The sequence below is a fragment of the Prosopis cineraria genome, unplaced genomic scaffold (assembly GCF_029017545.1).
Source record: "Prosopis cineraria cultivar Desert tree isolate PC_DT_omini unplaced genomic scaffold, ASM2901754v1 PC6, whole genome shotgun sequence".
Lineage (NCBI taxonomy): Eukaryota > Viridiplantae > Streptophyta > Magnoliopsida > Fabales > Fabaceae > Prosopis > Prosopis cineraria.
In genome coordinates, this window is record NW_026555337.1 from 40,046,359 (window position 1) to 40,056,877 (window position 10,519).

General features: G+C 36.4%; 1 protein-coding gene across 1 annotated transcript; it reads left to right on the top strand.

The window, feature by feature from the left end:
• Positions 1-4,129: 4,129 nt before the first annotated feature.
• Positions 4,130-4,803, top strand: LOC129314162 (uncharacterized). The gene is made up of 2 exons (XM_054957530.1): positions 4,130-4,469; positions 4,574-4,803. Exons 1-2 carry the CDS (start codon positions 4,130-4,132, stop codon positions 4,801-4,803), a joined length of 570 nt encoding a protein of 189 aa, XP_054813505.1.
• The last annotated feature ends 5,716 nt before the right edge of the window (positions 4,804-10,519 follow it).

Below are 10,519 nucleotides of genomic sequence, written 5' to 3' on the forward strand. Positions count from 1 at the left end.
AGAGAAATGGGTTTTGATTCAAGTCTTTAGTAGCCGGTTGACACCAGAATCCAAGTCTGAAATGAATTCAGTCACTAATGGTGGGATTACAAAGCAATTGGTAAACTATGTTTGGAATTGTTTAGATGATCTTACTGCTGATTACATCCAGAACAACAATGACAGAAGACCTGGGAGACCACTAGAAAGAGTTGCTGATAACTCTTCATCTTCTCAAGTAGTAGTTATGCTTCAAACTCTGAGTAAAAGATTTGATCGCTTAGAAGAACATGTTGATCGGAACAACGGTGGGCCTGTGGGAGCTCATGCCATATATGCTCAGTGTGATTATTGTGGAGATGTACATGTGACTGACCAGTGCCATCTATCTCAATAAATTGAGACGGTTAATTATGCTAGGAATTATTATGGTAATAATCAAGTCAACCCATTTTCAAACACTTACAATCCTGGGTGGCATCAGAATCCTAACTTTTCTTGGAGAAATAGTGCAACCCTTAATCAAGCTTCATCTTCTGGTGTAAAGCTAATCATTCCTTCAGGTTTTCCTCAAGTTGAAAAGCGGTCTATTCCTATTCAAGAGCTGAAAGTTGACTTAGAAGATATGATGGCTAAGTTGATGAGTTCTCAGATTAAGAGTAATCAAGAACAAGCGGCCATTAATGCTAGAGTTAATTCATCCCTTAAGAATCTTGAGGTTCAAATGGGGCAAATTGCAACTGCTATGACTGCACTTCATAAAGGAGGATTGCCAAGTAATACAGAGACTAATCCTCGTAGAGAAGGAAATGAGGAGTGCAAGGTAATTACCTTAAGGAGTGGAAAGCAATTAACAGAATTTCCTCTCCTACACCTGAGTTTACACCTAAGCTAGAAGTTGAACAAATTGAGCGAGAGGTATCTTCTACGCCTCCTAAAGCTAAAATTGTGATTGTTGAAGATGACATTGAGAAGGAGTCTTTAAAAGAGGTAGTGAAAACATCTAAGAAAGAGGGATTGACTAGTGATCATCTTACTTGGATACCACCCTTACCATTCCCTCAAAGATTTCAAAAGAAGACATTAGAGGAGCAATACAAGAAATTCTTGGGAATTTTCAAGCAATTACACATCAACATTCCTCTCATTGAAGCTTTAGAACAAACGCCTTAATATGCTAAATTCTTGAAAGAGATGTTAAGCAAGAAGCAAAGATTGGGTGAGTGTGAAACTGTTGTGCTTACTGAAGAGTGTAGTGCTATTCTCTTGAACAAGCTACCTCCCAAATGCCATGATCTAGGTAGCTTCTCAATTCCTTGTGTGATTGGAGACAAATTTCAAGGTGGGGCGTTATGTGATTTAGGCTCAAGTATCAACTTGATGCCACTTTCTATGTTTAGAAAATTGCAACTTGGTGAAGCTAGTCCCACTTTAGTGACTCTTCAATTAGCTGATAGAAGTTTGGCTTTTCCTAAAGGTAAAATTGAGGATGTTTTGGTCAAGGATGATAAATTTATTTTCCCCATTGATTTCATTGTCTTGGATTGTGATGAAGATAGAGATCTCCCACTTATTTTGGGTAGACAATTTTTAGCTATAGCACGAGCTCTAATTGATGTTGAGAGAGGAGAGATCAAACTTAGAGTGAATGATAAAGAAGTTAGCTTCAATATGCACAAAGCAATGAAGTATCCTGGAGAATCTAAAATTTATTCTAGAGTAGATATTCTAGATGAGGTAGTTCGAGAGACTTTGGAGTCCTTTACTGTGAAAGACTTATTACATGCTATATTATTGGGAAATGATGTGGTTGAAAATGATGATACTATTGAATGTAAGAAGTTTCTTCAAGCATCTTCTCACCATCTCAATTCCAAAAGGGTATTTGAATCTTTGGAGCTAGAATCTAGACAAGCTCTATCCTTAAAACCCTCAATTGAGAAAGCACAAACATTGGAGCTTAAACCTTTGCCACTTCACCTTACTTATGCTTATTTGGGTGAATCTGAGACATTGCCTATTATCATCTCTTCTGCTTTGTCTGATGATCAAAAAGAGAGGTTACTAAGGGTTATTCAAGATCACAAGCAAGCTTTAGGGTGGACAATTGCAGACATCAAAGGTATAAGTCCATCTATTGTGATGCACAAGATTTTTTTAGAGGAAGATCATAAGAAGTCTGTTCAAAATCAGAGAAGATTGAACCCTGTGATGAAAGAAGTGGTCAAGAAGGAAATACTCAAGTAGTTAGATGCTGGGATAATCTATCCCATTTCTGATAGTGCATGGGTTGGCCCGGTATAATGTGTTCCTAAGAAAGGAGGAATGACAGTAGTTAGCAATGAACAAAATGAGTTAATTCCGACCCGAACAGTCACTGGATGGCGCATTTGTATGGATTATAGGAAGTTAAATGATGGCACAAGAAATGATAACTTTCCTCTTTCTTTCATTGACTAAATACTAGATAGATTGGCTAGTAAGGAGTTCTTTTTCTTCTCAGATGGTTATTCGGGTTATAATCAGATTGCTATAGCTCCTGAAGACCAAGAGAAAACTACCTTCACATATCCTTATGGCACATTTGCCTTTAGGAGGATGCCATTTGGTCTTTACAATGCACCTGCCACCTTTTAAAGGTGCATGATGAGCATCTTTTCTAAGATGATTGAAGAAATTATGGAGGTGTTCATGGATGACTTCTTTGTTTTTGGAGAATCTTTTGAGAATTGTTTGTCAAATTTGGCAAGAGTCTTAAAAAGATGTGAGGAGACTAATCTAGTGCTTAATTGGGAAAAATGCCATTTTATGGTAATTGAAGGTATTGTTCTGGGTCATAAAGTCTCCAAGAAAGGTCTTGAGGTGGATCGGGCTAAGACTTCAATCATTGAGCAGTTACCACCGCCCACTAATGTAAAGGCTGTGAGAAGTTTCTTAGGGCATGCCGGCTTCTATTGTTGGTTTATCAAGGATTTCTCTAAAATTTCAAAGCCTTTATCTCACCTACTTGAAAAAGATACTCGTTTCAATTTCAATGAAGATTGTACAAAGGCTTTTGAAGAGCTTAAGAGTCGATTAATTTCAGCTTCCATCATTGTGGCTCCTAATTGGTTACTACCATTTAAAGTTATGTGTGATGCAAGTGACTATGCTGTTGGAGCTGTTCTTGGACAAAGGCATGAGAAGATTTTTCATCCTATCTACTATGCAAGCAAGACTTTACTGGAGCACAGGTAAATTACTCAACTACTGAAAAAGAAATGCTTGCTATTGTTTTTGCTTTTGAGAAGTTTAGAGTTTATCTAATGGGTGCTAAGGTTGTAGTTCACACTGATCATGCTGCTATTAGATATCTTTTGACTAAAAAGGAATCTAAACCTAGGCTCATTAGATGGGTTTTGTTATTGCAAGAATTTGATATGAAAATTGTTGATAGGAAGGAACTGAAAATCAAGTTGCTGATCACTTGTCTAGACTTGTGCATAATTCTAGTTGTGATACTAATATATTGATTGTTGAAAATCTTCCTGATGAGCATTTGTTTACTGTTAGCACATGTGATTTGCCATGGTATGTGGATATTGTGAATTATCTTACATGTAGAGTGTTACCTCCTGATTTGAAGCCTTTTCAAAAGAAGAAATTCTTGCATGATGTTAACTTTTACATTTGGGAAGAACCATTTTTGTTCAAAAGATATGCTGATTTGATCATTAGAAAATGTGTTCCTGAAATAGAACAAGAAGCCATTTTACATGCGTGCCATGCATCTTCATATGGGGGCATTATGGTGGGTAAAGGACCTCATCTAAAGTTCTTGAATCTGGATTTTATTGGCCTTCTTTATTTAAAGGTGCTCATCATTTTGTTACTAAGTGTGATAGATGTCAAAGGACAGGTAATATTTCAAGGCGACATGAGATGCCTCAATTTGGAATTTTATAAGTGGAATTGTTTGATGTATGGGGGATGGATTTCATGGGGCCATTTCCTTCTTCAAGTGGCAATCAATATATACTTGTTGCTGTGGAGTATGTAAGCAAGTGGGTGGAAGCTATGGCTTGTCAATCCAATGATGTCAATACTGTGATCCGGTTCTTGAAGAAGAACATCTTTACAAGTTTTAGCACTCCTAGAGCTATTATCACTGATGAGGGAACTCATTTCAACAACATGCAATTCAAAGCTCTTGTCAAAATATGGAGTTCACCATCGAATGTCTTTTGCTTATCATCCACAAACCAATGGCCTTTATGAGCTAATCAATAGAGAGATCAAGCAGATACTTGAAAAGACAGTGAGACCTACTAGAAAAGATTGGTTGAACAAGCTAGATGACGCTCTTTGGGCATATCGTACTACTTTCCGGACTCTAATTGGGATGTCCCCTTATCGCTTGGTATTTGGTAAAGCTTGCCACTTGCCTCTTGAGTTGGAACATAAAGCTTGGTGGGCAATTAAACAACTGAATATGGATTCTAAGCAAGCTGGTGCCTTAAGGATTTTGCAATTGAATGAGTTAGAAGAGTTTAGATACCATGCTTTTGAAAATGCCAAGTTATACAACATATCTTGCGTCGAACTTTTGAGCCAGGACAACTAGTTCTTCTTTTCAATTCTAGACTAAGGTTGTTTCCTGGGAAGTTGAAATCTCGATGGTCGGGTCCTTTCAAGGTGATTTCTGTTGCACCATATGGAGCTGTGGAAGTTAAGGATGAGAAGTCCGGGGATCAATTTAGAGTAAATGGTCAAAGACTGAAATATTACCATGGGGGTGAGGTGGACAGGCAGACAACTGTTCACCATTTCTCTCAACTTCCTTGATTTATTTTGAAATTCTTCTTAGTTCTTTTTATTTTTATTTTGTGTGTTGTTTGGTTTTGTTTTCTTTGATAGTGTATTACTTTAATTTTCTTGTAGGATGTTCAATCTTGGGGTGTTGAGTTGTTTGAGCAAGTCAAGTTGGAGCAAAGCACAAATCAAAGTAGAGCATGGACAAATTATTTTCAGGGAGATCTTTAAACTCAAAATTTTTCATTATCTATTTTGAATTTTGTGAATTTTGTGGTTGAATAATTGTGGATTGGATGTGTTTGATGAGGTTGAATGCAATTTTTTTAGGATTTTGGTTTTGGTTTTGTGTTTTGTGTGTTATTATTTGGGTTGTTCATAGTGAGGAGTTAGGATTTTGCTAGCTGTGAAATTTTGTGTGCAAATGTTGTGACACCTCATTTTGTGTACAAATGAATGCTGCGACATTTTTGCATTCGGGTAGCTCTAGGTTGGGTCCCAAGAGCAATAATGCTGCGACAATGCTTCAGTGTGTTGTGAGAATGCTGCAACATTTTTGCATTCAGGTAGCTCCAAGTTGGGTCCCGAGAGTAATAATGCTGCAACACTCTTGCAGCTTAATGTTATGATGCTGCGACATTATTGGTCTCCGGACAAAGTTTGGCAAGAAGCTACTGTTACAGTGAATAATAATAATAATATATATATATATATATATATTAATTTCTTTTAATTCAAAATTCAAAATTAAAAAAAAACTTACAATTTTTTTTTCTTTTTCAGTTCAAGTTTCAAATTTAACAAAAAAAAAAAATCTGATTTTAGTTGTTTTTAATTAATTACCATATTAAAAAAATTTAATGTTAAAATGATTTCAGTATTTTTTTTTTCTCTTATCTAATTTTCTTGCAATTGAAAAAAATTGGTGCCTTTTATTTGATTTTTTTCATTTAATAATTTTTTTATTTTGTTAAAAAAATGTGTGTGCAGCTGTATTTTTCCCTCCTCTTTTCAAACCCTATTCCTCTTTCTTGCTTTGACCATCTCCCATTGCCGTCTTTAACTTCCTGCAGCAATAGTAGATTCTTCTTCTTCAGCTTTATGGCATTCATCTTTCCAGCTGTTAGTCACTGCCATTCTTCATCGTCCACTGCTGCCGTATCTAGTTCTCCTTCTTTTATATAGAAATCTCGCTTCTCCATCTTCGTTTATTTTTTTTCTTTCTGCATTTTTTTTCTTCACTTTGTGCCGCCATCCTCGTCGTATTCCACACTGTGAGTTGCCATAATTTCTTGTCTTCCTTCGAATTGAGCTTCTCTCCCACTGTCGCCTTTGTCTCACCATCTGCATTAGCCTATGTTTCTTTCTCGTGAACAGTAACTCACCATCTCACTGTCCGAACTCGCTGGCATTCGTTGGCCCAGCTGCAAGTTACTCATTGTCTTAGTGTTGAACTTGCCTCATTTCCTCATTCTTTCCTTCTCCCTCACCGACAATTTTCTTGCACCATCACCCACGTGCCATCTGAGTAAGCTTCCATTCTTTCCTCGTGTCTTCATCAGTTTGGGAACAGCAGAACACTAACCCATAGTCCAGCGTCTCTGCCTCTGTTTTTTTCTTTTCCTTTACATCTGCGTCCGAGCTTGTTTTACTTCCAGCATCTTTGCTCTGTTTCTCTTCCCTCACATTGCTGTGTGTTCAGGGCGTTATTTCCGTATCCATTCAATTCATCGCAGAACTTGTTCATTAGGTGAGATCCACTACTGTGGCTGGAGGTACGTTTCTTTGTGAGGCTCTATCATACCTCTGTTTCTGTTCAAGTTCTGCACATTTTTTTTACTTTCCTGTTCATTTCTTGTTGTCCGTAGATTGTAGTTGATTTTCGTTTTCATTAAGTGATTCTGCCGGTAGTTTTTGTTTTGTTCTTTGAGCTTGATTCTTGGTTTTTCAGTTGTGCTTCGCCCTCATTTTACACTTTTAATTTAGACTATGCGTTTAAAACTTACAATTGGCTGCCACTGAACTGCGATTTACATTCTTTATTCTTTGTTTTGCATATCTGTGCTCTTCATCTTGTTAGTTGTGAGATTTGTGAGATTCTATGGAAATGGATCATTGTTCTTTATGGTCTGCCATGCTTTTACCTCAACTATTAAAGTTTAATGAACTTAAAGCGAGTTCTCATTTTTTGCCTGCCTATCTACACCTATTATGATATGATGTTGCTAAATTTCTGGTTTTCAATGGCAGTATTTTTGTGCTTGAGTTGCTTGGCATATTGCAAAATTCTTTGATTCTCTTCTTTGGGTATAATGAGCATTTGCTAGAATTCATATTGGCTGGCAATCTGTTGTTTCATTGAGATTTCTTTATGCTAGAATTAAGTTGTTGGGCTTGACTGTTGGCTTTAGTGTGCTTTGTTACTTTGTTCTGTTGCATTATTATTTGGTGATATTAGGCTTGCGTTCTTTGTGATCTAGGCCTGCTCATTTACTTGTTTTGTGCTACCATGTCTACTGATGGACACATTTATGGGTTGTACACTTTGTTTGGTGTGGTTGAGTGATTTATGCTTTGTTGACTGTTCTTTTAACTGTTTCATTCTTCTTATTTCAGGTATGGCTAAGGTTTCTACTTTAAAAAATGCTACTGCCACAAAAGGGAAAGAAAAAGTCACCTTAGCACCTAAAGGGACTTCTCAAAAGGTGTCTTCCTCCAAATCTAAAGTTTCTACTTCGGCACCACAAGCACCTACGGCTGGGCGAAAGAGTCGAGCCCACTTTTCAAGATTCAAGGTTGAGGAAGCATCTACTCTTTTTATTACTTCTGTGGGGTCTAAATCTTTTCACAAAGACCGATATTTATCAATCCCTACTCACGAACCAGCTTATCCAAGAGTTATTGCCCAAGGTTGGACATGCTTCACTAAACAGTTTGACCAATTTGTGCTTGCTTTAGTTTGTGAATTTTATGCTAATGCCACTTTATGTGAAGAAGGAAAATATTGGGTGCAAGGGAAAGAGGTTGTAATTAATTCTGAGGTTATTAGGAAGCATTTTGCCTTACCCCTAGTTTCTCAGTGCCATTATCAAGCTCTTCCAAAAGATTGAAGCAATATTGATTGGGAAGCTATTTCATGGTGTTTAACAACTAAGGGTCAAGCAGTTACACCAAAAGGATTTCAGAAGGCTCATTTAATTTGGGAGGCTGTATTTTGGCTTCATTTTATATCTGCTAATATTATGCCTAGTTCCAACTCTACTGGGATGACCACTGATAGAGCCCTCCTCACCTATTGCATCATGATTGGCAAGTCGGTTGACTTAGCACCCTTGATTTTTGAATCTTTGAAGGCTTGCATCTTTGGAGGGGAAACCACTACTCTTATCTTCCCTCACATGATTACAGATATTCTCTTAGCTGCTGGGGTGCCTATTGAAGAATTTGAGCCTTAAACCCTACCTAAGGCTCCCATTAAGTATGACCCCTTTCGTAATCCTGTTGGTCCTAAGGAGCACAATGCAGAAGTAAAGCTTGAGGATCATGAGGGGGAGTCATTTGATACTTGGGTTCGTCAATAATTTGCCCTTTTACATGAGGAGAATCGGACTACAAGAGAGCAATTGACACAAGTGTTGGCTCAATAGAAACAAATCCTGGATGCTCTCAAATATCTCCCTTTACATGTCTTAGCCGATCCGGGTGTTTCTCCTAGTTCGGACACTTAGTGGCTACTGATGGCCATTACACTCGGCACCACTCTTGACTCCTTTTAGTTTGTTTTCTTTTTCTTGTTGTTTTTGTTTTTAGGATTTCTTTTTATTTGTTGACACTCTTTTTGGTGCTGTATTTTGATTCCTATAACTGCTTCTACATTCACTATTGGGTCTGTAAATTGGTATTGACTAACTTGTCATGCTAACTTGACATATTTTGTGCAGTTAACTTTGGAACTTATCCACTTTCTCTTTGTTATCTTGCCACAGGTGCAATATCTTCTCCCACTCAGGCTATATCTGTCGTCTGCTGTCTCTCAGTTTATAAGTCTGTCAGCCTGAGTTGTCAGGGGAGTACTAGTGTCCCTCTCTCTTTCTCTCTATGTTTATGCGTTTTACACATTAGGGACAATGTGTAGTTTAAGTGTGGGGGAGAGAGTGATTGTGTTCACTTTTGTTACATTGTTTGTCCTTGAGTTTTATTATTTGTTTTGTTAGGAGTTATTGTACATATTGGTAAATATTCTTTAAATAGTCTTTATAATTTTTTTTTAAAATATTTTTGGTTTGGTATTTTTGTTTGTCTTTTGGTGAATTTTGTTGAGGTTGGACTAATTTAGACTTAAAAGAATTAAGTTTGATTAGGAATCAATCTTCCCTTCTTAAAAATTGAATAAATAGACAAAGAATTAAGATCAAATAATTGAATATAGGTTGTCCAAAAAGTTTGTAAGAAATTTGAGCCTACATATTATTTTCCTTCAAGAGGGAGTACATTTATTGCAATTCTATCTCTAGAACTTGTCTTGAATCTTTATTGAGACTTATCATAGCCATTTGCATATACAAAAATGATTAAGGCATTCATTTACTTAGCTAGTTTGGCCAAACATCCATCCTAGTTAATAAAATCATTTGTTTCACCTATTTGAGCCTTAGCCTTATTCTAAAAAAAAAATCATAAGCCCTTTTGCTAAGATTTATCTACTCTTCATCCATTTTTATTCTTATTTACTACTTTAGTAAGTGCTAAGTGTTGCACCCATGAAAGAAAATGAAGGAATTAAGAGTTAGTTGGGGTTTCAATAGTGGTTCAAAAGAAAAAGAAATGAAAAGGAGAAAAGATGCAAAAAGGAAGAGAAAAGATTGAAAGTTTAGAAAAAAAATGATGATGAATAATACCAAAAGAAAGAAAATGAAGTGAAAAAAAAATTGTGTTGATCCTCACTAATACCTCTTGTAAATAGTTATGGACTTATGGCTTACCCTTCAATTTTCTTGCTCCTCATTTAAGAGGCTTAACACTGACTAGAGTACGTAATTTTATCCCATTGAATAATTTTCTTTCATCACCATACCTTGACATTACAACCTTTGAAAAGTCCTTTTGATTTGAGTGTGCATTGGCATAATTAAGTGGAGATTAAGATGACAAACAAGCTTATGGTAGATGGTTTGCAATAGATGAAATTGAGTGAAATACTAACTTGTAAACACCTTGAGCGCAGAGTGCAAACACTTGACTGGTGAGGGACAACTTGTTGAAGATTATTTTTGCTTAATTAATTGCTTTGTTACTCTTTATTTTTGGAAGAGGAGATAGATTTTTAGTTAGACTAAGTTCTTGAAAGTTTAGATTGTATGTGACTTTGCAATATTCACAATTTTTTTAGACCTTTTTGTATAGTGATTTTCTTTCGCTTGAGGACAAGCTAATGTTCAAGTATGGGGGTTTGATGACTTCCAATATTTTAATGAATTTAATAGTGTTTTTAATGCAATTGGAAGTCATCTTGGGGAATTAATTAGCAAATATGTGATTAAATGGATAATTATTTGAGGTGCATAAAGTCCAAGACAATTGTTGAAGTTAGTAGATCAATTATGGCATTAAATCTGAGTTTTATTCATATAGGGAGGCCTAACTTATGGGCCCAAAGCTGATAATTTTAAAGCCCACAAGAAATTGAATTCTGCCCAGTGATGTTGCAGCACCAATTTTGGATGTCGCGACATCAGACCAGTTTTTAGCA

Bases quoted from the DNA above. Each gene is read 5' to 3' on its own strand.
- LOC129314162 (XM_054957530.1), top strand. From the start codon at position 4,130: ATGAGGGAACTCATTTCAACAACATGCAATTCAAAGCTCTTGTCAAAA. The intron at 4,470-4,573 runs GTGCCTTAAGGA...CTTTTGAGCCAG, and splicing joins TATGGATTCTAAGCAAGCTG to GACAACTAGTTCTTCTTTTC.